The sequence below is a fragment of the Epinephelus lanceolatus genome, chromosome 3, assembly GCF_041903045.1.
Source record: "Epinephelus lanceolatus isolate andai-2023 chromosome 3, ASM4190304v1, whole genome shotgun sequence".
Lineage (NCBI taxonomy): Eukaryota > Metazoa > Chordata > Actinopteri > Perciformes > Serranidae > Epinephelus > Epinephelus lanceolatus.
Window position 1 is genome coordinate 44,972,299 of NC_135736.1, and position 26,598 is coordinate 44,998,896.

At 40.6% G+C, this 26,598-nt stretch overlaps 2 protein-coding genes across 4 annotated transcripts in view; both read right to left on the bottom strand.

Moving 5' to 3' along the window:
• Positions 1-714: 714 nt before the first annotated feature.
• The window catches only part of LOC144462552 (sialoadhesin-like), a 34,601-nt gene continuing 8,717 nt past the window's right edge, over positions 715-26,598 (bottom strand). Inside the window, exons 5-20 of the mRNA XM_078166618.1 lie at positions 25,293-25,553; positions 22,558-22,818; positions 22,203-22,463; positions 21,842-21,929; positions 21,657-21,711; positions 19,092-19,184; positions 18,948-18,997; positions 9,106-9,278; positions 8,666-9,004; positions 6,247-6,516; positions 5,106-5,375; positions 2,099-2,359; positions 1,535-1,795; positions 1,227-1,308; positions 1,048-1,117; positions 715-798 (exon numbers count right to left, since the gene is read on the bottom strand). Of these exons, the coding sequence (XP_078022744.1) occupies positions 715-798; positions 1,048-1,117; positions 1,227-1,308; positions 1,535-1,795; positions 2,099-2,359; positions 5,106-5,375; positions 6,247-6,516; positions 8,666-9,004; positions 9,106-9,278; positions 18,948-18,997; positions 19,092-19,184; positions 21,657-21,711; positions 21,842-21,929; positions 22,203-22,463; positions 22,558-22,818; positions 25,293-25,553 (2,879 nt within the window). The remainder of the gene's footprint in view (positions 799-1,047; positions 1,118-1,226; positions 1,309-1,534; positions 1,796-2,098; positions 2,360-5,105; positions 5,376-6,246; positions 6,517-8,665; positions 9,005-9,105; positions 9,279-18,947; positions 18,998-19,091; positions 19,185-21,656; positions 21,712-21,841; positions 21,930-22,202; positions 22,464-22,557; positions 22,819-25,292; positions 25,554-26,598) is intronic.
• Positions 12,276-17,362, bottom strand: LOC144462500 (vascular endothelial growth factor receptor 1-like). 3 transcript variants are annotated; one of them, XM_078166451.1, is made up of 8 exons: positions 17,253-17,362; positions 16,907-16,977; positions 16,471-16,809; positions 14,326-14,583; positions 14,006-14,087; positions 13,829-13,883; positions 13,600-13,690; positions 12,276-13,502 (listed from the first exon to the last, which is right to left on the bottom strand). In XM_078166451.1, exons 2-8 carry the CDS (start codon positions 16,971-16,973, stop codon positions 13,471-13,473), a joined length of 924 nt encoding a protein of 307 aa, XP_078022577.1. In that variant the 5' UTR covers positions 16,974-16,977; positions 17,253-17,362; the 3' UTR covers positions 12,276-13,470. The 3 variants fall into 3 exon arrangements, with proteins under 3 accessions (XP_078022577.1, XP_078022578.1, XP_078022579.1); XM_078166452.1 differs by having other exon boundaries at positions 13,600-13,694; XM_078166453.1 differs by lacking the exon at positions 16,471-16,809.

Consider the following 26,598-nt stretch of genomic DNA (forward strand, 5'->3'; position numbering starts at 1 on the left):
AATGCTTCCACCCCATATTTCATCACTCTCAACTCTGACCTCACATAATGTTGTTACTTGTTCACAGAACTGGTTGTTGCTTCACCCTCCCTTAATCAGAACTGAACTAGGAAGAATGTCACTCTCGTACAGTGCAGCTTATACATGTAATAATCTGCAAAAGACCTTAAGCTTGGACACTCTGCCGCCCTCGGAACAGTTTAAATGCCCTATTTCAGATTTTGTTTTAATTGAGTGTGAATGCTTTTACACTCAACAAGTAAGCCAAAGCAAAATAACTTTGTCTTGATAGCTGGTAAATAAAATTATATTTTGAATAAGAAACAGAAAAGCTGGAATCCAAACACAAAATTTTCAAACCACAGAGTTATCAAACGGGTCCTTCACTTGTTGCAGAAGCTGACTCTTTATTTGAATCAAACACTTGGAAAATGTAACAGCTAGCAAAGTGTGCAGCTGCTGGACTTCTTTTTGATTTTAATGTATGAAAATCAAAACTGTACATGGAGTAAAATGTGATGCTTTAAACGATATTTCCACACTGATATTTCATTGCTGTACTACTTTGTTTCCATCAGGTGAGTCCCGCTTCTGGTTCAAGTGCATCTGAAGACAATCACATAAAACTTGTGTAAAGTTATGGTTGGAACTGTGACTATAAATCTGAAGTGGGCCTGTTTTATTTGATGCAGGAGGCTCTAACCTGACTGGACTTCACACCAGGTCTTCCTGCTCCTCTGTGTCTTCTGTCTGTGCTGCAGCGTCTGAGACGTTCTCATACGCAGGACATGACTTTAACTGATGGAGAGAGACCACAAAATGAGGCTTATTCATGGAACCTGCATATATTAAGAGTTTTATTTGATTTCATTGATTTGCTGAAAGTTTGTTTTGGCCAAATCCTTTACTGGTTCCTACTCAGCAAGTTGTGTTTTAAACATGAATTTGCTTCACATCTCCTTCATGTTCAAGTGTTTTTATGAGCCAAGTTATTATAACTGTGATATAGAGGAAGTTTTGTCAACAGGGCCTCTCTTTCTCTCTCACCTCTATCTCTACAGGTTTCTGTGGTTCAGTGGTGAAGCTCAGAGTTTTCTTCTTCCTGGATCCAGTCAAACTATGACAAATACAAAATTTAACATAATACAATTCATAACACTAAAATTAAAGGAGGTTGAAACTAAATAAAGAGCAGTGACTGAACTGATGGATTTTTATTGTCTTACCTCATGCACAGACTCAGGAGAAGCAGAAGAGTCAGTGTCAAGACCATCAGAGTCAACCTGATGAAATTCAATATTGAATTACCTGGGAATTACACAGACATGTGATACAACTCATTAGTGGGATTATATCGATAAATCACCGTCTGTCAGTCAGTCAGTGTCATCTACCTCTGACATAATGGAGGCTTCTCCCTGAACACAGCTACAGAAAAACAATCTGGAAATGCAGCCAGGGAATTTTATTTTCTCTGTATGAATCAGGTCTGGTGCAGTAAACAGGTGTGTGCAAGTGAATGTGGATAACTTACCTGCCACAACAGTCAGATGTAAGGTGGAGTTATGACATCCTCTTGTGTTCTGGGCTTCACAGTAATAATTCCCACTGTGTTCAGCTGTGACGTTAGAGATGGTGAAGATCTGTCCTGATGCTTTTGGTGAGTCTTCATTCTCCTTGTACCAGGTATAGTTAGCTGCTGGGTTAGCATCACTGCTACAGGTCAGAGTCACTGAACTGCCCTCCACTATCTCAGCAGAGGGACTCACTGACACAGAGGGAAGCTTTGGAGCATCTGGAGGAGATTTAGACAGACCTGTGTCAATCACATTAGATGGTGATGTTTGTATAAAATGTTAACATGGCTTTATCACGTGTTGCATTCTGGATTAAGGGCAAGTCATTTCAAACAAAAATGTATGATTAGCTTTTTTAGAGTTATTGTTGTTTGTCAACCTACACAATAAACCACATTTAACAGTACATGTTACATCACTTCTCTGGAGATAATAAGTGCTCTGTAAGAGATAAACAACATGTGAACAAGGTGCACTGAAGGGTCACCAGGACACAAGAGTTGCTTATGTTTTGTACTTACACTGCACATCTACTGATAGAGACAATGACATGATCTGCCCATATGGATTCTCAGACTTGCAGAAGTAGATCCCTCTGTCCTCAGAGCTGATGGAGGTGAAATTATAACTTCCCTCTGATCCCTGAAGCAGTTTTTGGTTCTCCTTGTACCAGGTATAGTTAGCTGCTGGGTTAGCATCACTGCTACAGGTCAGAGTCACTGAACTGCCCTCCACTATCTCAGCAGAGGGACTCACTGACACAGAGGGAAGCTTTGGACCATCTGTAAAAGGTATATTACCAAAAGTGAGGATACATTTCTTTGGTGCTACATGTTGTGTTGAAATGGGTAATAGCTACGTGTGTTGAAGCATCTGAAACTCATGAGGTGGTTTTGTGACTGAACTGTGACAATGCTGGAGAAAGCAGGCATGGTTAGTGAGATTATATTGTAACTATTTTCAAATTTCTCAGCTGTAAGTTGCCATTTAAATAAGCTGTTTTACTCACATGTTACAATAGATTATCAATCAAGTTCGCATCTTCCACAATCCAAAATCCAGGAAACAAAATACAACACAATTCCAAAAAGTTGGGACACTGTGTAAAATGTAAATAAAAACAGAATGCAATGACCTGAAAATCTTTTTTGACCTATATTCAATTGAATACAGTCCAAACAAGATATTTAACGTTCAAACTGATAAACTTTATTGTTTTTTTGTAAATATACACTGATTCTGAATTTGATGTCTGCAATAAATTAGAAAAATGCTGGGACAGGGGCATGTTTACCACTGTGTTAGCACTCAGTTAGCAGTTAGCAGATAGCTCCAAATAATATGGGTTCAATCCCCAGCCGAGTCATACCAAAGACTATAAAAATGGGACCCATTGCCTCCCTGCTTGGCACTCAGCATCATAGGTTGGAATTGGGGGCTTAGATCACCACATGATTCCCGAGCGCAGCACCGCTGCTGCTCACCGCTCCCTCAGGGGATGGGTCAAATGCGAAGAACAGATTTCACACACTCAGGTGTGTGACAATCAGTGGAACTTTAACTTTAGGTGAAAAAGAATGTGCAAATCACTGCATTCTTTTTTTTTATTTACGTCTCACAGAGTCCTAATGTTTTTGGAATTGGGGTTGTATATTTGGTAGGGGAGACTGGGGTAAGTTGAGCTAAAGGGTAAGTTGAGCCACCCCTTGTTGCTAGGAAACCGTAAATAAAATTGAGCATGTGACCAAATATTTAGGAGGAAGGCATCATTTTATGGAGTCTGTTAAGGTAAGAACCACATGAGTTAAGTGGTAAGAAATTCATGTCCAAAAAAGCATTTTTCACTCATGAAAGTGAATTTAGTCTCTCATAAGTTTCATGGGGATTGTGTTTAGATCAAAATAGATAATTTTTAATTTGTTTTATACATCAATTGTGGTATCTATTAACTACAAAATGAGATAGTACAGCTAGCATGAAAGTGCACCATTTTAGCTGTGGGGGGTAATAAAGTCAGTATGGTAGCTATGGGGTAAGTTGAGCAATTTGAACAGGGGTAAGTTGAGCCGTAAGTTTCTGAGAAGAGGCAAAGCTGGATATGGTAAACCAAGCTTTACTTTCAAGGAGAAAGATGAGGGATTCTTCCCAAGAAGCAATTTAATCGCAAAACTCCCCAAACCTCAGAGTCCCAGCAGTTTGTATTCCCCTGCAACCTGGACAGGTGGGACATTGAGTAAAGGGGCAGGTGGGATATGGATGGAAGGAGGGAGGGGGGTGGATGGAACGAGAGTAAGATGGAGGGAGGAGTTTAGAGAGGATGAAGGAGGACATATAGAGGAAGGATGATGAGAGAATGAGAGTTTCGGTTCAGAATGCTCAAATGTGTTAATAAACAAGTTCAAATTATTATAATACCTTCATTTCCAAAATTGGCCCTCCTGTTAGCAATGACACCAAACTAGGATTCACATCTACGGATTTAGTTCAGTGTTTTCTTTCCAAAAACACCGCTGTAAAGGTTCTCTTGCTAAGCATACTTTAAGGCATTCTCAGGCCTATGTTAAAAAGTTTTTAAGTTGTTATATGCAATAATAATTTAAAAAAAAGATTTGTACCTGTTTAATTGTGTATTATAAATAAAAATGCACATGGATTTGAAGAAGCGTCTTATTTAATTCAGTACAGACATGTATAACTGGAATATCTTAACCTAGGGAGGGAGGGAGAAAGGGGGAGGAGAGAAGGTGAGGTGGAAGGAGGGAGAGTGTTTCCCTGATGGATTACTTCTCTCCTCGATGGATTCTAAAAACACGTGACAGCTCGTAACTGCTGAACGTCGCTCTGGACAGAAGGTAAGTCTGTTATTACACATGTAAAGTTCCTTTACATAGATTAAAAGTTTAAAAGCATTAAACGTAACAAACAAGTGCTTTTACACTCGTATGGGAGAAAAACACAGAGGGCTGATGATGGAGCTGAAGTCAGGTTTTTATTGTGAGAGCTGCTTCATTCAGGTCGTTGTTTACTCACTGGCACCTTAACTGTGGCAATATGCTGTTCAGTAATGAGCCAATATGACCCAAAATGATTACTTTAAATCCAGGTTACGGGTCGGGCTGCGGGTCGTGTTTCAACGGGTCGGACCGGGTTGCGGTACTAATTGGCATGATGCGTGGGTTTGCGGTTCGGGTGCGGTTTTGTACGGGTCGGGGCGGGGTGGATTCAAAACCTTACTTAAGAAAATGTTTGTAAGTATTATGAGCAATATTGGATAATAATATTACTGCTGCATTCATGTGTATGTTGCATTTCAGTGCTATAGATGTTTAAGGTCGGGAGCCAATTGTAAATAAACCTGCCTTTTCATCTTCTGTTGTAGAGGTGCAGTGAAATACAGCAGCAGACCGTGAGTGTGAAACAAGCAGAGCTGAAGAAAGTGCATGATCAGCAAAACATTTGGCTGGGTTATAGAGCTTTAAAATGTCATCAGTCGTATGATGCATTTTAAACTGGCTACATTTTACTCACATTTCCCATTAACATAGATGGATTCAGATGTCTTCTTCCCCAGCCTGTTCTCAGCTGTACAGTAATATTCTCCAGAGTCGGAGGACTGGATGGAGCTGAAGACAAGCTGTGGTTCTTTACTAACAGATTGAAGGTCTGGATTTCTTCTCTTTCTGTACCAGGTATAGTTAGCTGCTGGGTTAGCATCGCTGCGACAGGTCAGAGTCAGTGAATTTTCATCTGTTATCTCAGCAGAGGGACTCACTGACACAGAGGGAAGCTTTGGAGCATCTGAAAAAGGTAAAATAAACAAACCTGAGGGTAGATTTCTCTGGTCCCACATGTTGTGTTGAAATGAGTAATAATTATGTGTTTTGAAGCATCTGAAAGTTGTAACAGCAGGCAGAGCTGTTTGTTAGAGCCACTTGAGTGATGCAACATTAAATTCTAACAGGAGACTAGAGGAATGATCCTCTTACATTTGTAATGGTTAACAGAGGTAAATCATATCACACAAATATGTTTGATATGCATTACTTGAATATTGACTATGACTATATATCAGATAATCGATATACAGAGTTGGATCTATCATGCATAGGAGACAGGCTTGATAACAGCACAGATGCTTGAGGTGGTTGTCTGGATTACTGATGGTTTAATCTAGCTCTGACAGAGCGGAGAGACAGAGACAGTTGTTTTACGGCACCAGAGGATAACAGCACCTAACATACTGACACAAGTTTATAAGTTTTATTCCTTTTTGTTCCTGAAATCCACCTTGAAACCACCCTCTGCTGGGATTGGGATAATCCTGATTTTTTTGGATCAAAGGTATCCCAATTCTACTAAAAAGATTTGACCTACACATAATAAGAGTTTGATCCAGATCAAAATCAAGACTGAATTACATGATTTAATCCGATTTCAGAATCCTTTTTTTTCAGTCTATTTTCAAGACCTTATCTAATGAGTTTACTTCTGAATAACTAGGACCTAAATATCTGTGCAGATCTGGGAACCAAGTGTAAATTGTAAATTGAAATTGCCTTTTCATCATCTACTGGATGCATGATCAGCAAAACATTTGACTGCATAAAAGAGCTTTTAAGAGTTGTCATTAGTTGCATTATGCTTTTTAATGTAGTTGCATTTTACTTACATTGCACAGCTATAGGAATGGATTCAGATGTCTTCCTCCCCAGCTTGTTGTCAGCTGTACAGTAATACTCTCCAGAGTCAGAGGACTGGATTGACTCAAAGAAGAGCTGTGGTTCCTCACTGAGAGGATAAACGTCAGGATTTCCATTCTCCTTGTACCAGGTATAAGCAGCTGCTGGGTTAGCATCACTGCTACAGGTCAGAGTCACTGGACCTCCCTCCACTATCTCAGCAGAGGGACTCACTGACACAGAGGGGGCACTTAGGGAAGCTGGAGGAGAAAACATGGACACATTTGACTCTTACCTACTTGAACGATCTGCCTCTGTTTAATTCAATGTGTTCTCGTCCTTTGCACCCATCTCCTATGGCATATCACAAGGCTCCATATTGGGCCCAATTTGATTTTCCTTGCATATGCCTCCCTTGGGGTCTATTTTTAGAAAGTATAATATCTCGTACTATCTTTATGCTGACGACACTCAGCTGTATCTCCTACTCAAACCTTGCAATCCATGCAGTGTCAGTGTCAAAATCTTGGATGGCAAAAAGCTTTCCTCACTTAACCAGGATAAAGCTGAGGTTTTAATCTTTGGCACAGCTGTCAAGTCTGCTTCCACAAACAGTTCCTTTGGGTCTCTGTTATTAAACGTACAACCAAATGCAAAAAATCTTGATGTATTCTTTGATTCTGGTTTAAAATTTGATAAATAAATTGAGTCTGTCATTAGCAATGTCTTTTACCATCTTAGGTCACTTGCAAAATTAAAATCACTCCTGCCACCTAAAGATTTAGAGATATTAGCTCACACTTTTATTTCCTCTTGCTTAGACTATTGCAATTTCCTCTATGTAGGAATCAGTCAGTTCACTCTATCCTGCCTGCAGCTTGTTCAAAAAGACTCCTCACTGGTACCAGGAACAGAGACCATAGAGGTCTCACTCCGAAATCGTCGAAATCTGGTGCTTGGGCAGTGACCTGCAACATCAGAAACCAACTAAAAAAAAGGCGTCCTTTAAGGTTGGCATGATATATGGCCGGTTGCTCTATAATTTAATGGCGCCTGGCGGCGGCAGGGGGAAACACAACAGGACAAGGACGAAAGTTAAGGCAGCGAAAGTCAAAGTGGGGCGTCAAAGTGTGTTTGCGTCCCGTAAGATTCTAAAGCCAAAACCTGTTCTTTTTTCCTTAACCTAGCCACTTGCTTTTGTCACCTTTACCTAGCCATGTGTTTGTTGCTGAAGGGAAAAAAAAAAGTCAATTTGCGGTTTACCGACGTAGTGCATTTACTTTGAAAGGGGCTGTATGTAAACGCTAAATTTCCTGTGAAAAAGGAAGTGTATTTTGACAGAAGAGAACTTGACACGGTGTCCCAGAACGTCAACAACCATCGCACTCAGGGTACCTTGCACGTCGTATATGGACTTGGAAAGTCCATGACCAAAATGTCAGTATGTGGCGAGGTTGGAATGACAATACGTTGGACCATATCAACTCAGTGCTGGGATCTTTTTTCTGGTTACCAGTGAAGTACAGAATTGATTTTAATTGAATTTCCCCTCAGGGGAATTAATAAAGTATATAAAATATATGTATAAAATAAATGAATTTTTTTGTTTTTGTATTATGATTTTGTGAAAATATTGTATGCTCTTATTAATTTAACTTAGAATCTCCTAACTGTTTTCATTTGATCATTCCTGTTTTTTTTATTTCTTTGTTAAGCACTTTAGTCAACATTTTGTTTTTAAATATTCTCTATAAATAAATCTGACTTTACTTGACATTTAATTTCAAGATGAGTTCTCACAGTGTAACATATTTTAAATGTACAACAGGATAAGAGGAGAAATATTAATTAGTAGAGTAGGTGCTTTTCTCTTCCTCTCTGCTCACTCTGTGGTCAGGCTGCTGCTGAGTTAGGTGTGAAAACTAAAAATAACTGCAGAGCACTGAGGCGGAGGAAACTTAACAGCAGGTAAAATAAAAGCCAATGATTGCTATCCTCTTGTTGCAGATGAATGATGATATCATAGGAGTTGAGACAGTACAATGTGACCTCACGGTGAGACCAGTATCCCTCCAAAACACTTCACCATGATGAAAGTAGCTGCAGATGGAAACTAATCATGGGCCATATACGTTGTTGCCTCTGCAACCAGGGTCAGCTTTAGAACAGATTAAACAGGGCAATATGCTCTCACAGGCTGAGTTAAATCTTTGAAGACTATTTTCTGTTTGTAACTAGAATGTATAAATGTAAATGACAACTGTTACTCATTGTTTAGCTTTGAAATAAGTTGAAAGAAATTTGTGTTAAAGACAAATTCCTAGCTGAAAACAGTCATCTCTCTGTGACAAATATTGTAGATGTGAAAAAAAAGTGATTCAGTGGTCACCCACGGTTAGAGGCTCTCACCTGTGACTTTAAGGCTGGTGTGGTCGGAGTTACTACTGCTGTCTGTTATCACCATACATGTATAAACTCCCTCGTGTTCTACAGCAGTGTTGGTGATGAGCAGAGATACGTTCAAGTTAATGACGTTCCAGGACGGCTCAGCAAACTTATAGCCCGGCTGCAGTTCAGTTTGCCCTCTGTGAAAAACCAGTAAGGGTCTCTCATCTCCCACCTTCCTCCAAGTGACCACCCTGATTGTTGGGTCTGCTGCGCCTTGTGTGGGTTTGACAACACACTCCAGCAGTGACTGCTGGCCAATCTCTCCCACGTTTTCAGCCACGCATTGTAAATTCAAAAAATCTGTAGGAAAAAAAAAAAAAGATGTAATAAAGGGGTGAAAAGTTACATCATCAGCAAACTGCATTTTCTACTTTAAATTATCTGATTATGGAAGACCTTACCTCCATTTCCTGCGCTGATACAGACAGCAGTGAAAAGAATGACAACACTGAATGAGGCCGTGTTCATTTCCCTGAAAGAACAAACCGACAGGAACAGGACTACGTTTCTGCCATCTTTTGATTCATAACATGTACAATAAGTCCAATCCCAGTAAATACAGAACACAATAAAGCTGGGTTGTTCTACAAACTATAAACTTAAAAAAAGAGAATGAGATTTCAAACCTGTTTTGCTGCCAACATCCAGCCAACACCGAAAAAGAGCAAAAAGAGAAAAACAGAGAGACAGTCTCTCTGTGGAACAGGATGTCACACAGTCAGCAGGTGTAGGCCGATGTTTTTTTTTTCCTCTGATCACTCTGAGATAAGATTAGTGCTGTTTGCTGAACACTAAGAAACTCACATATCTGTTTGTGCTGACCAAACATGAACGTTTAAAAAAAGAGTGGACTAGTAGGATCTGGACACAAGGTGATATACTGTAGTGATGTTGATTAGAGAAAGCAGCTTTAATGACTTTGGCTTTTCTTCACTGGGCCTCTCTCTTGAGAATTACAAGTCCCAGGGTGACATCTACATCACCAAGTAGAGTTTGCTCCCAATACAGGCGGTGGCATGGGTTCATTTCTGCCCCTTGGCCCTTTGCTGCATGTCACCCCCCCTATTTCCCTCCCACATTTCCCATCTATCTTAACCTACAGTACAGGCCAAAAGTTTGGACACACCTTCTCATTCAATGCGTTTTCTTTATTTTCATGACTATTTACATTGTAGATTCTCACTGAAGGCATCAAAACTATGAATGAACACATGTGGAGTTATGTACTTAACAAAAAAAGGTGAAATAACTGAAAACATGTGTTATATTCTAGTTTCTTCAAAATAGCCACCCTTTGCTCTGATTACTGCTTTGCACACTCTTGGCATTCTCTCCATGAGCTTCAAGAGGTAGTCACCTGAAATGGTTTCCACTTCACAGGTGTGCCTTATCAGGGTTAATTAGTGGAATTTCTTGCTTTATCAATGGGGTTGGGACCATCAGTTGTGTTGTGCAGAAGTCAGGTTAATACACAGCCGACAGCCCTATTGGACAACTGTTAAAATTCATATTATGGCAAGAACCAATCAGCTAACTAAAGAAAAACGAGTGGCCATCATTACTTTAAGAAATGAAGGTCAGTCAGTCCGGAAAATTGCAAAAACTTTAAATGTGTCCCCAAGTGGAGTCGCAAAAACCATCAAGCGCTACAACCAAACTGGCACACATGAGGACCGACCCAGGAAAGGAAGACCAAGAGTCACCTCTGCTTCTGAGGATAAGTTCATCCGAGTCACCAGCCTCAGAAATCACAAGTTAACAGTAGCTCAGATCAGAGACCAGATGAATGCCACACAGATTTCTAGCAGCAGACCCATCTCTAGAACAACTGTTAAGAGGAGACTGCGCGAATCAGGCCTTCATGGTCAAATAGCTGCTAGGAAACCACTGCTAAGGAGAGGCAACAAGCAGAAGAGATTTGTTTGGGCCAAGAAACACAAGGAATGGACATTAGACCAGTGGAAATCTGTGCTTTGGTCTGATGAGTCCAAATTTGAGATCTTTGGTTCCAACCGCTGTGTCTTTGTGAGACGCAGAAAAGGTGAACGGATGGATTCCACATGCCTGGTTCCCACTGTGAAGCATGGAGGAGGAGGTGTGATGGTGTGGGGGTGTTTTGCTGGTGACACTGTTGGGGATTTATTTTTCAATTTTTTTTTCAATTTTATTTATAAAGCCCAATATCACAAATCACAATTTGCCTCACAGGGCTTTACAGCATACGACATCCCTCTGTCCTTAAGACCCTCACAGCGGATAAGGAAAAACTCCCCAAAAAAAATTATTCAAAATTGAAGGCACACTGAACCAGCATGGCTACCACAGCATCCTGCAGCGACATGCCATCCCATCCGGTTTGCGTTTAGTTGGACGATCATTTATTTTTCAACAGGACAATGACCCCAAACACACCTCCAGGCTGTGTAAGGGCTATTTGACCAAGAAGGAGAGTGATGGAGTGCTGCGGCAGATGACCTGGCCTCCACAGTCACCGGACCTGAACCCAGTCGAGATGGTTTGGGGTGAGCTGGACCGCAGAGTGAAGGCAAAGGGGCCAACAAGTGCTAAACACCTCTGGGAACTCCTTCAAGACTGTTGGAAAACCATTTCAGGTGACTACCTCTTGAAGCTCATGGAGAGAATGCCAAGAGTGTGCAAAGCAGTAATCAGAGCAAAGGGTGGCTATTTTGAAGAAACTAGAATATAACACATGTTTTCAGTTATTTCACCTTTTTTTGTTAAGTACATAACTCCACATGTGTTCATTCATAGTTTTGATGCCTTCAGTGAGAATCTACAATGTAAATAGTCATGAAAATAAAGAAAACGCATTGAATGAGAAGGTGTGTCCAAACTTTTGGCCTGTACTGTATACTATCAATAAAAGAGAAAATACACACAAATAAGCTTAAAAAATAAAATTACAGTGTCATTTTGAAGTGAATATTCTTCTGAAATTATGTAGAAGCAGTCCAAAACTTTAGAAAATCATATAACAACATCGTATCTGCACCTGTGCAAAGACAGATGTTTTTAAAAAGAAGCGGAGCACATTCAGAGAGGATTTAGTAGGAAAAAACTCAGGTGAGATCCATCTGACATCAGGGCATGTCACTCCTCTCTATGAGCGAGCTGAGCAGGAACTCGCTGGTAGGGCCAGTGGGAGAAACACTACTGCGCATATTCAGTGAAACAAATACTGTGGCAGTGGGGTGGGGTGAATGGGCCCAATCTTGGTGTCCAGTATTTATTTATTGTTAAAATTTATGGAAAGAAGAGGTTGGTGGTTCAGCTGGATGAACTGTGTGCAGAGAAGTCCTCCATTTAAACTAAGTTTAAAAAAAAAAAAAAACCTACCTGCATGACTAGATACCACTGGAGTTAAGAGAGAAAATATAATAATATATAATATATATATTATATAATAATAATAAAATTATAATAATGTTGTAATTTGGGTGAACTGACCCTTTAAAGCAGACAGTGGAGGGAGCACTCGGCGTGATGAAGCCTGAATGTGTCATACTGAAGCTTCCCCACTAGAGGACAGTGAAACATCACAGATACTGAATCAGCACCCTGAAACAACACTTTACCATCCATCACTGGTTGATGACTCAAATTTAAATTCACTCCTGGTTTTTTATTTTCACATTTTATGAGGGACACTTTTTGCTTTTTAATTTGTTTACCCAGAACATTTGATTCATGAAGCATCAGAGGTCCAGATGACGTTCAGGAAGTGTTAATAGCAACAAAGTCCCCAAAACAACTTGTTGTAGCGGAACAAAGACTCATAATTAGGGTGTTGAACAAGCTGTAATAATTATAAAAAGGCTTCACATTTAGTGAACCTCAACCTCCTCTGCTTCAATGAAACCCCAAAGAGTTTAAACAGACTAAATGTAGATTTACAGCTCAAATGTAAGTTAAGATCCTCTTCAGTAAGAACTGTGTCTGTGCATCTTCATATCAGCAACATCCCAAATCACAATAAACTATTACACTGTGGATCATTTCATCCTCATACAGACACAAAGTGAGAATGTGAGACATAAGACAAAGCAAAAGAACTTTGTCTTGATAGGTGGTAAATAGAATTAGGCTATGCTTTAAAGAATAAACAAAGCATTTGAAATTCAAGACATCTTTTTTGATCATAAAAGTGGTGTTCATCTATAACAATTATCTTGCTGAACTAAACATGTAAGGATTGTGAGCTTTAGTCTGCCAAAGAGTTTATTTTCTGCAATAATTCAAAATTCAATGGAAAAATCCCAAAGGCTTTTTGATGAGGGCACCAGGGTGACGCTAACTTCCAGGGCGGCTTACAGAGAAACATCATCTGTGCAGCACTCAATGGGTACAAATAAGCTTGCATAATTTAAGCAGAAACTTATAAGTCACTCAGTATGTTTACATACACAGTTAAGTCTACAGTTACAGCTTCACTAGGCCATTTAAGTGGACTGCTGTCCTTGTCCCAGTGTACAAGCCATGGGAGGGGAATCAGTTTATTAACCAAAGAATGTCAGACTGGTGTTAGCCTGACTTTGAGAAATTTGTTTTAGTGCGATTTCAGTTGAACATGATTCAGTTCAAGCTGCAAACACTGCATTCTTCTGAACATTGTGCTACATGCTGCTGCTACTGAAAACTGACAATAAAAACTTTTGGAATTGAAAGTAAATGTATCCATTTCCCCCACATCCTCCACAGCCTCACTCTCCACACTGATATTTCCATGTGGTACTACTTTGTTTCCATCAGGTGAGTCCCGCTTCTGGTTCAAGTGCATCTGAAGACAATCACATAAAACTTGTGTAAAGTTATGGTTGGAACTGTGACTATAAATCTGAAGTGGGCCTGTTTTATTTGATGCAGGAGGCTCTAACCTGACTGGACTTCACACCAGGTCTTCCTGCTCCTCTGTGTCTTCTGTCTGTGCTGCAGCGTCTGAGACGTTCTCATACGCAGGACATGAGTCTAACTGATGGAGAGAGACCACAAAATGAAGCTCCATGGACCGACATTATACATTAAACCCATATATTTATCAAATATATATCAATTTATCAAAAAAAGTTATAGGTATAATAAATAGGGCCTCTCTTTCTCTCTCACCTCTATCTCTACAGGTTCATGTGGTTCAGTGGAGGAGCTCAGAGTTTTCTTCTTCCTGGATCGAGTCAACAACAAATACAGAATTTAACATACAGTAATAAAATTCATGACACCAAAACTAAAAGTTAGAACAAAATAAAGAGCAGTGACTGAACTGATGGATTTTTATTGGCTTACCTCGTCCACAGACTCAGGAGAAGCAGAAGAGTCAGCACCGAGACCACCAGAGTCAACCTGATGAAATTCATTACATAACTACCTGGAAATATACACAGATATGTGATACAACTCATTAGTAGGATTATTTTGATAAATCACTTTGCCATGTCATTCTGTCTGTTAGTCAGTCAGTGTCATCTACCTCTGATATGATGGAGGTTCCTCCCTCAACACAGCTACAGAAAAACAGTCTGATAATGCAGACAGAGAATTCTATTTTCTTTACATCAGTTATGGGTTACTACGCACATGTGCGCAGGTGAATGTGGATAACTTACCTGCCACAACAGTCAGATATAAGGTGGAGTTATGACGTCCTCTTGTGTTCTGGGCTTCACAGTAATAATTCCCACTGTGTTCAGCTGTGACGTTAGAGATGGTGAAGATCTGTCCCAATGCTTTTGGTGAGTCTTCATTCTCCTTGTACCAGGTATAGTTAGCTGCTGGGTTAGCATCACTGCTACAGGTCAGAGTCACTGAACTGCCCTCCACTATCTCAGCAGAGGGACTCACTGACACAGAGGGAACACTCAGGCCTTTTGGAAGAGAAAACAATTAAAATTTAGTTTCAAGATGAGTTCTCACATGGTATCAAATGGACAGCAGTTCATATAAACAGAAAACTGAGTGGAGCAACTTGATTTCCTCGTGCATTAGAACCTACATGGTGTCCTGTTAGTTTGATACAAGCTGATACTGATGCAGTGGAGTGAACAAAGATGGTTCAGTGTCTTTGGGCACAGAGAAGTCAACACACAGTGTTAGGTCAGATATACGCTCAGTGCAGAGGAAGAGTGGAAGACATGCACACGCTTTCTAGAGTTAATCTCTATGTGCACTGAGGCAGGACATTATCCAGTGTGAAGCTGCAGTGAAGAGAACAGGAATGTTTTTGGACCTGAGACCTTTAATGCAGTTTACTGACCAGGACAAGAGGAGAAATATTAAGTACTAGTCCATACCCATTGAGTGCACAGTTGCCCACGTACAGTTTCACATGGTGTGTGTTTAGGATACAGGTCATAGGAAACTGCAGATTAAATAGTCAACTGAACCCATTAAGAAGAGCAATGTATTCAGACAGAGTTTTTGTGAATTTGATAGTAAGATTGCAGCCACAGCAATCGGTCGCATTTTAGCCATTTTTAAGCATTTTTCTGTTGTTATAGCGCCACCCAGTTGCCAATTAGAGTTAAATTTCTCCAGTCACCTTGAGGCGTCCTGTTCTACATATCTACCAAGTTTAGTAAAAATCCATATGGCAGTTAGGCCTAGATAAGAAATTAGCTCTCTAGCGCCTCCATTTTGTTTGATGGGGTCAATAATGGAGGGGTCCCCTCAGATTATGTGTGGTCATATGCCTACAAAGTTGCGTGGTGATGGGTGAAACCCTTGAGATGTTATACACCTTTATGTGATGAGCCACGCCCTCCGCAATATTCATTGCCTTATAGAAGCTCAGTTTTAGTAAGTTTTCCAACTTTTGCCAAGAGGGAACTTTAGATATTGGTCCCTAGATTATGTTCACCCAGTTTCATGCAGATGGCTCAAACTTCTTAGGAAGAGATCCATTTGAAGTGTTTTTCAAAAAATTCAAAATGGCGGAAAATCTATATAAGCGGAAGTTATGGATTCTTGAGGCAAATTTGTTCCTCATGAGGAGAGGCATCTCTGTGCAAAGTTTCATGTCTCTACGACATACAGTTTCAATCGGTTGCTATAGCGCCCCCCTTTGGCCAATTGATGTAATATTGCTTCATTCACATCCTCCCATGACCCTCTACCACTGTGCCAAATTTCACATGGATTGACCAAGTCAGTGAGGAGAAAAACGTGGAACAGACACACACACAGAGTTTTCATCAGACAGAGTTTTCGTCATTATATAGTAAGATTAGAGTCAGTGCTTTTCTTGGTTAGTTTCCTCTCTGTTCACTCTGTGGTCAGGTTGCTGCTGAGTGAGGTGTGAAAACTAAAAATAACTACAGAGCACTGAGGTGTGGGAAACTGTTCACAGCAAATATGATTTAAGCACAAGATAAAAGCTGATGAACACAGAGCATGGAAACATCAAACTGAGCTCTGAGAGTAAAAAAAGGAAAGTTTGGTGCAGACGTATGATATAAGAGACGGTATAACTTCACTGTGAGACAAATATCCCTAAAAAAAACAACAAAAACCTCACAGTGATAAAAGTAGCTGCAGATAGAAACCAATTGTCGGTCACTTGAGCTGTTGCTTCTTTGGCTTTAGAACAGATTAAACAGGGCAATATGTTTTCACAGGGTGTGTTAAATCTTTAAGGTCTGTTTGTAATTAGAATGTATAAATGAAAGGGACGACGATAAGCTCCGGACTCAAAATGGACTTCTTTCTGTGACAAATAGTTGTGAAAACATTTCAGTGATCAGCTGAAGACTCACCTGTGACTATAAGGCTGGCTTGGCTGATGTCACCACCGCTGTCTGTCATCACCATACACATATAAATACCCTCGTGTTCTACAGAAGTGTTGGTGATGAGCAGGGATACGTCCACGTTCCTGCCATTCCAGGATGGCTCATCAAACATATAGCCCGGCTGCAGTCTAGTTTCCCATTTGTTTAAAACCAGTAAGGGTCTCTCATCTCCCACTTTCATCCAAGTGACCACTGTGATTTTTGCGTATTCTGGGTCTTGTGTGGATTTGACTACACACTTCAGCAGTGACTGCTGACCAATCTCTCCCACATTTCTAGCCTTGCATTGCAATTTTATAAAATCTGTAGAAAAAAATATTGTGTTATAAAGGGAAGACAAGTGACACCATCAGTGACCAGCGTTTTCTACTTTACATTCTTAGATTATAAAAGACCTTACCTGCATTTCCTGCGCTGATACAGAGAGCAGTGAAGAGAGCGAGGACAGCGAATGAGGCCATGTTCATTTCCCTGAAAGGACAAAATAAAAAAAAACCTTCATGTGAGGATCAGATAAAATGTGACAAACAGAAACATGTTTTAATTCCCAGAGGATCTGTTTCTGAGAATTAAAGTGCAGTGTGCAAAGGGCAGTCGAGGTCCCTGTGCAGGTGCACCAAAGACAAGAATCCTTCGTTTAAGAATTAATACGCACAGTAAGTCAAATCCAAGTAAATGCCTACAACACAATACAGTTAGGTTGTACTACTAACTATAAACTTAAAAAAGAGATTTAGATTTCAAACCTGTTTCGCTGACAACATCCCACCGCCACCAGAAAAAGAGCACTCAGTAAGAGTAGACAAAAACAGACAGGAACAGGATGTCACAGAATCTGCAGCTGTGGGTTGGGTTATTTTTTTTTCTTGTGATCACTCTGCGGTCAGATTACTTCTGTTTGTGGAGAAATGAAGAACACTAACAATCTCACATACCTGTTTGTGTTAACCAAACCTAAACATGTAACACACATTATCAAGTGAAGTGGTAGGATTTGGACACACAGTGGTGATATAATGATGTTGAATAGAGAAAGTGGGTTTAATGAGTTGGATAAACTGTGTGCTGAGAGGACCTACATGTAAATTGGGTTAAAAACACTAGAAATGAGCTAAAGAGAGCTAAAGAGAAAATATCTTTTTGTAATTTGGGTGAACTGACCCTTTAACCCTATGGGCCCGAACGACGCGTAGTGCGTCCAAATTCACACCTGTTCTACTCTGTGGATTTTCTCCACGACTGCTCATCATAGCGAGAAGCCACACATATCACGTGAAACAGCGGAACTGTAGCTTTCCGCCAAGACTTTCAAGAATTTCTTTACAACCCATTATACAGATCTTGTTATCAGTCACTTCATATAGTGAGGAATATCGTATCTTACCACGTCTTAGGCTTGCGTGTGTTTTTCCCTGTCTATCCACATTTGTAGTCCGGCTTTCAAGATGCAAATATCTCCATATTGTCCAGTTGACACTCCATCAAACTTTGTATGACAAGACCAGCGCACTTCACCTTTGCGCACCCAGACAACTGCAGCCTAATTATGCATGCTGACAGGGCTGTAGTCAGCATATACATTTTATGAGTGAAACTAATAGCATGTTACATAGAACATCCATTTTATTAAGCATGAGAAGTCCAGTTTAAGCTCAAAAAGTGTCAGTAGTTGTAAAAGCAACAAACTCTTCAAGACAACTTGGGTGTTGAACAAGTTGTAATAATTATAAAAAGGCTTCACATTTAGTGAACCTCAACCTCCTCTGCTTCAATGAAACCCCAAAGAGTTTAAACAGACTAAATGTAGACTTACAGCTCAAATGTAAGTTAAGACCCTCTTCAGTAAGAACTGTGTCTGTGCATCTTCATATCAGCAACATCCCAAATCACAATAAACTATTACACTGTGGATCATTTCATCCTCATAAAGATACAAAGAGAGAATTTGAGAGATAAGCCAAAGCTTAAGAACTTTATTGGTCTTGATAGCTGGTAAATAAAATTACATTATGAAAAATAAAAAGAAACGCTTAAATCCAAACCTTTTTCATATTAATGACACAACTGTATTGACTCTTTCAGCCAGGACAGCTGCAAACCAAGAGGGTGATCAGGATCTTTAAAAAGTTATTTATTAAGTAGATTGTTTTTCATTTCTAATTCCTGCACAGTTAAAAATAAGCTTGCATAGTTTAAGCAGTAAGTTAGAAATCAGTGAGTCACACAGCACCTGACCATCAGCTGATCTAAACTATAAATCATATTTGACACCTCGACATGATTCAGTTCAAGCTGCCAACACCACATTCTTCTAAACGTTGTGCTACATGCAGCTGCTGACAATAATAAAAACTATAAACTGACAATAAAAACTTTTAGAATTGAAAGTAAATGTATCCACTTCTCCCACATCCTCCACAGCCTCACTGATATTTCATTGCTGTACTACTTTGTTTCCATCAGGTGAGTCCCGCCTCTGGTTCAACTGCATCTGAAGACAATCACATAAAACTTGTGTAAAGTTATGGTTGGAACTGTGACTATAAATCTGAAGTGGGCCTGTTTTTGATGCAGGAGGCTCTAACCTGACTGGACTTCACACCAGGTCTTCCTGCTCCTCTGTCTTCTGTCTGTGCTGCAGCGTCTGAGACGTTCTCATACACAGGACATGACTCCAACTGAAGGGGAGAGAATCAAAAGCAAAAGAAACAACATTATTCTCTACAGTTAAGCAGGAACAAGAACGATGAGAAGAAGTTTTGGAGTATACAACCTACTGAGCGTGGAGGTACCTTGATCACAAATCGAAAGACACTGCAAAATACTTGAATGAATACTTCAGAGCCAATGCAAAAAAATTAAGGGCAAAATCATCACAAGGGACAGATAATAGCTTATCCATTGTTAAAATAAAAAAATATATGAGGGATAAACCCCGCCATTGTGAGATCACTATTAAAAGTGGAAACAATCTGAAAATAATTCACATGGAATGACAAACAACCAGGGATTGATAATGAAGGTGTTGAAGTGATTAGAATGGCTATAGACTACAGTGCACACTTAATTTGCAATGCTGGGTAAAGCATTACACTACATTATATCAGCAGTAACAAAGTACTCGTACTCGTACTCGTAGTCCTCTGCTTATCCGGGTCTGGGTCGCGGGGCAGCAGCCTCAGCAAAGAAGCCCAGACAGTCCTCTCCCTAGCCACTTTCGTCAGCTCTTCCGAGGGAACCCCCGAGGCGTTCCCAGGCCAGCCGGGTGATGTAATCCCTCCAGCGTGTCCTGGGGCGGCCCCGAGGTCTCCTCCCGGTTGGACATGCCCGAAACACCTCCCAAGGGAGGCGTCCGGGAGTAACAAAGTAATATTACATATATTACTATATTACTATATAACAAAGTAATATAGCGCATTACCAACACAAATTTCAATGTCACATAATGCATTATCACCCTAAATAAATTGTTTATTGCTTTCATTTTTCATTCATCCACACCGCTCCACTTCAGCCAGTGCACCACCAGAAAAAAACATCCCCCAAAGGCTGTAGTGTCTCTTCATATCACTACAGACTACATCATGGAAAACGGCCATGATCGGCACATCTGGGTCATGCTATAGGCTACTGTGTGTTATCACATTCAATGTGTTTACATTAATATAATGACATACAACATATCCCATTCTGCTATATATATATATATATATATATATATATATATATATATATATATATATATATATATATATATAGATATCCTAAGGCTGCCTGAAAACAGCAGGGATAAGGAGCTGGCCTCAGGTTTATTTTTTCCTCATCCTGGTGATTGCCACATCTGGGTGATGTTAGTATTTGTTGGATGTGTTTCCATTAATTCCCCCTGCAGCAACAGAACAACGCATAACTCGTACATCAATCTGTTTCGCTAGACGTTTGTTAAATGGGTTTTTAATATCACAGTCCCACAAACATGTATCTATATCGCATAATTTAAAGACTCTGATCCTCTGCCTGCCCCTCCATGTGCCCAAGGCCATTAGTTTATTTAAAAGGCTCTAGGCTATCTGACTGTTCTTTTTCTTTTTTTCATTTTAATACAAAGTGGTAACCACTGTATGTGAATGTATGAATGAGTCAGACCTGTGCAGCACTGGATTTGAAATGAAATTTAACAAACTGGAGCTTCTGTTCTTTGATTACCTGCTGTGAGGTTATTTTGGGGAAAGTAACACAAAAACAGTATAATAGGTAATTTATTACTCTACACAGAGAGTAATATTGTAACGTTTTACTTTCGAATGAAGGTAGCTAGTAATAGTGCAAATGACACATGACTGGTATAGAGCTCTTGACAACAAAATGATCTACACCGCAGTCGTTTTAGATTTTACGGCAGCATTTGACATCACTGACCACAAGCTTCTTCTTGAAAAGTATTACAGATTTAGACCCTCTGCAGCTGCTTGGATGGAAAGCTATCTGGTCACAGAGGGTCTTCTTCAGTGGAAGTTACTCAGATAGCGTGTCTGTGGAATGTGGAGTTCCACAAGGGAGCTGCCTGGGCCCACTTTGGTGTTCCATTTTTACCCAGGTTTTACCTCTCATAGTAAAAAATGCTAAATTAACAATGCATGCAGATGACACTGCAGTATGCATCAGCAGCAACACTGCCATCTTGAACAGAAAGGTAGATATTATTGGAAAATGGATCCTCGAAAACAAACTGGTACTGAACACATCCAAATCTAAAAAGCATTGTTTTTGGTTCAGTTCATTACCTAAGGCTGAAATTAAACACCCATCTAGCAAGTAAAAAAAACTAACTACTGGGCATCACCCTTGACAATAAATTGTCCATGTGTCAAAACACATCAACTCTACTGTCAACATAGTGGGCAAGGCATTAGCTTCTTCACAACTGATTTAATTTAATTTGTACTAAATACTTAAAACATGCATATATTAAATATTTATCTAAATTTATTTCATCATAATTGCAAGTAAATAATTGGCAGAAATGTTATTTTGGGAAAATGCTTTACTGGTTTGTACTCAGCCAGTTGTATTATATTTATACATTTTTATAAGACAAATTATCCTAACTGTGAAGGAAGTTTTGTCATTAGGGTCCCTCTCTCCCTTACCTCTATCTCTACAGGTTCATGTGGTTCAGTGGTGGTGCTCAGAGTTTGCTTCTTCCTGGATCGAGTCAAACAACAACAAATACAGACATGAAGAAAATAAAATTCATAACATTAAAACTAAAGGAAGTGGGAAGAAGAAAATAATAATGTACAGTGACTGAACCGATGGATTTTTATTATCTTACCTCGTCCACAGACTCAGGAGAAGCAGAGGAATCAACATCAAAACCACCAGAGTCAACCTGATGATATTCATTATCATTAATGAATTACCTAGAAATATACACAGATATGTGATACAACTCATTAATAGGATAATACTGATAAATCACTTTGCCAGGTGATTCTCTGTTAGTCAGTCAGCGTCATCCACCTCTGACAGGACGGAGGTTCCTCCCTGAGGACAGCTACAGAAAAACAGTCTGAAAATGCGGACAGGGAATTTCACCCTCTCTGCACCACTTACAGGTTGCTACAGATTAACATGTGAGGTCTGGTACAGTAAACTGGTGCATGTGTGTTTGCAGGTGAATGTGGATAACTTACCTGCCACAACAGTCAGATGTAAGGTGGAGTTATGACGTCCTCTTGTGTTCTGGGCTTCACAGTAATAATTCCCACTGTGTTCAGCTCTGATGTCAGTGATGGTGAAGATCTGTCCTGATGCTTTTGGTGAGTCTTCATTCTCCTTGTACCAGGTGTATTTAGCTGCTGGGTTAGCATCACTGCTACAGGTCAGATTCACTGAACTGCCCTCCACTATCTCAGCAGAGGGACTCACTGACACAGAGGGAAGCTTTGGAGCATCTGGAGGATAATATTAAGAGGGACACATTCCATTTATATTGGCATGTATAGTATTCAAAGACTTTTGTATCATGAAAAATACAATGTGACTTACACTGCACATGTATAAATATAGATGAAGAGATGATCTGTCCATATGGATTCTCAGACTTGCAGTAGTAAATCCCGCTCTCCTCAGAGCTGATGGAGGTGAAATGAAGACCTCCTTCTGGTCCCCGAAGCAGGATTTGCTTCTCCTTGTACCAGGTGTAAAAAGCTGGTGGGTTAGCATCACTGCTACAGGTCAGAGTCACTGAACTGCCCTCCACTATCTCAGCAGAGGAACTCACTGACACAGAGGGAAGCTTTGGAGCATCTGGGGAGATTAAATCAATTACCAAAAATGGGGACAGATAAATTTACTTTTACATGTTTGTTTAGATGCTGAATGTTTTACTGTCTTTTATGTATTTTTGTTTTTATGTTTCATGCTGTTTAAAGCAGCAGTACCCTGTCTCCATTCCGAATTTCTCCCAAGGGAGACAAATAAATGGACTTTGACTTTTGTTTAAATGAGTAATAATCATGTGTGTGGCAGCATCTAAAACTTAAGAGGTGGTTTTGAAACTGGCAGCAGGTAAAACTGAACAAAAAAGGTATGTTGTTTATGCTTTTTATAGCTGCAAAACATTGACAGGATCTGAACCCAAATCCACATGTAGATCAGGTGACCCAGAAACCTTCACCAAACAACTGAACACTTTCTACACCTGTTTCGACAACCAGGATTTTTCATCAGTGTCAGACCTGGTTGAGAGCCCTCCCCCAACTGGACCCTGAGGAACCAGCCCCCTTCACAGAGGAGGAGGTATGGCACCAGCTGAGCCGCTGCAAGTTAGGCAAGGCTCCGGGACCTGATGGCATCCCAGCCAGGGTGTTGAAGACCTGCGCTCTGGAGCTCTCACCAGTACTGCACTCCTTTTTTTGTGAATCCTACAGGACTGCAACAATACCCACCTTGTGAAAAACTTCCACCATAATCCCAATACCCAAAAAACCCCGACCTACAGAATTCAACCACTACCGCCCTGTTGCCTTGACATCTATAAGAATGAAGTGCCTAGAGAAACTCCTGCTGAACATCATCCTGCCAATTGTCACCCCACGTCTGGACCCCTTTCAGTTTGCCTACAAGGACAAAAGGGGCACAGAGGATGCTGTAGCCTGCCTGCTGCACCTCCTCCTTCAGCACCTGGACTCACCAGGTAACTTTGTGAGAATCCTCTTTGTGGACTTCAGTTCCACCTTCAATACAATCCAGAAACACCTGTTGATCTGGAAACTGCACCATCTCAACATTCCCCCCCCACCCCCCCCCCCCCCCGTCTGATCCATCTCATCCACAACTTCCTCACTGACAGACTGCAAGCAGTGGGTGGGCTCAGCCACATCCCCTGTACTCACGATCAACACCGGAGCTCCACAGGGGATGTGTGCTGAGCTCTTTCCTGTATACTCTCTACACCAATAACTGCATAAACCCATCACCCATCACCACAACCTATCTGAAATACCTATCTGACACGGCCATTCTTGCACTTCTCTCTGACAATCTCTCTGCTGTATGGACAACCATCTTCACATCAACGTCAGTAAAACCAAAGAAATAATGATCCCCCCCCCCAACGCAGCACCCCATCATCATTGACAATCAAACAGTTGAAACAGTGGACAGTTTTAAATACCCGGGCGTAACTCTGGACAACAAACTCAATTTCGATCAGCACACCAGAGACATACAAAAAAGGAGCCAACAAAGACTGTCAGCTATCCGAAATCTCAAGGACTCTATGTTGCCCCCCATCTACTGCTACTTCTGTTCCACATGTTTCTTCACCATGCTTTCTGTCACCAATTGGGCCAAACTGACACGCATCACACACACACCGCTTCCAAAATCATTGGTTTTCCCACACCCAACCTCACAGAGTTAAATACCAGGTCCATTACACGCTTTGCAAAATTAATAGAAGGGGACACCACACACCCACTCAACCAATACCTCATCCCATTACCCTCAGGGCGCAGGTACCGAACTCTCAAATTCAGGAAAGCTCGACTCGGGAAGAGCCTGATCCCAGCAGCCATAGCTGCACTGAACAAAAGATCCCGTTGACTAAAAGTGTCCACCCCTGTTGAACATGTAATGTTTTGTGATGTTTTGTGATGTCTGTGATATGTCTGTGCCTGTGATCGATCTCTGTAAGCGTACAGTTAGTGGAAATGAATTTCCCTCTGGGACGAATAAAGTAAGTCTAAGTCTAAGCTGCATGTTCATTTTGATTACCTGATTCACTCACATGTCAAGTTTAACACACTCTTATTCCAAGTTGTCACATATTGCCGCTTTGTCAGTGGATCTTCTTGTCTACATAACAGTGCTAGGTATCCTTCAGCATATGATGTTGACATTCTGGGATGCTGCTACCAACAGTGGGCCGTCAACGAAAGCACATCGTTAGGCAGCAAACTTTTTTCAATGTAACAAAATCCAGGAAACAATTTTGTTCACTTCAAACCATATTTGACAAAGAAAAACTACTGTGGTAGTTTTCTGTTTTACTGATAATTTGAATCCTCTGAAAAGTCATGCAGGTCTGGGAGCCAACTGTGAATAAAACTGCCTTTTCATCATCTACTGTTGCCCAGTAAACTGCGGCTGCAGGCTGTGAATGTGAAACAAGCTGAGCTCATGAAAGCACATGATGAGCAAAACACTGGACTGGATAATTAAGCTTTATAATGTATCATTAGTTGCGTGATGTTTTTTAAAGTAAGCACTTTACTTACATTTCACATCTATAGAGAGAACAGTAAATGTCCTCATCAGCTTGTTCTCAGCTGTACATTGATACTGTCCAGAGTCAGAGGACTGGATGGACCTGAAGACAAGCCGTGGTTTCTCACTGAGAGGTCTGGGGTTTCCATTCTTCTTGTGCCAGGTATGTTTAGCTGCTGGGTTAGCATCACTGCGACAGGTCAGAGTCACTGAACTGCCCTCCATTATGTCACCAGACGGACGCACTGACACAGAGGGAACACTCGGGGCAGCTGGAGGAGAAAACATGAGCACATTTAGCATTTAATTCCAAGATGAATTTTCACAGTGGAACATTCTGTAATAGATCATAGTTCAGACTAACACAAAGTTAGTGGTGGGCTTTATTTCCTCCTGTATTAGAAACTACATGGAGTTACCTTGGATACAAGTCTGACAGTTTGTCCCTGAAGCAGTGGAGTAAGAACAATGTTTATGTCCTTTAAAACATTTCTTCATTTTAAACGTCAGACTGCAGCTCATTCATTTTGTCCCTAATTTACTTTTAAGAACAGTGAAAAGATGCCGGTCTGTGTTTTTTACAGCTGTGGAAGAGAATGTTTTCTCCAAATATTTTTAGTTTGAGCTTATTGTCCTTCTTGTTCTTCTGATTAATTATAAACCATTTCACATTGATTAAAAGATCCCTTTGTGAAATTGTTTGAGCTACTTATCCAGGAAGCTTGAGCTTCATTAAAGGGACAGTGTGCACTACTGGGACAGCCGGCACTACTGCAGCATAACAAAGTCCCACACTTTGAGCATAATGCAGGATTGTGCATTTGCAGCATCACGGGAGACGGAATCCTCATCGCCAAGAAAGCGCAAATGGGAATCAAAAAGGCAACGTGGCCGGCGAATTAAAAAACGAGAGTCAACATCGGGGTGGCCTTACCCAGGTGGAAATAGCTGCTGAAGGAGAAAGGTTTTAAAGGGATGCTGAAGTTGCCTACTTTCCTCTCGACAGGTAAAAAACTTTCCTGCCTAAATTAGCTCTCCTCCTCCTCTTCCTCCACACCTAGCTCCTACCGATCCTCTGCCTCTCTGTCCTCTCTCTCTTCTTTTCCCTCTCCCTACCGCTGCATGCGTTGAATCACTAGATGAAGATCAAAATATAAATGAATAATGTAACCCGACTAATTAGTACATAGCTCATGCTTGTTACACTCTGAGGATCAAACAGTGTTGTATAGGGTGACCATATTTTGATCTTCAAAAAAGAGGACACTCGGCCCGGCCACGAGATAGCCTACTTAAATGATACTCGCAGTTTACTCA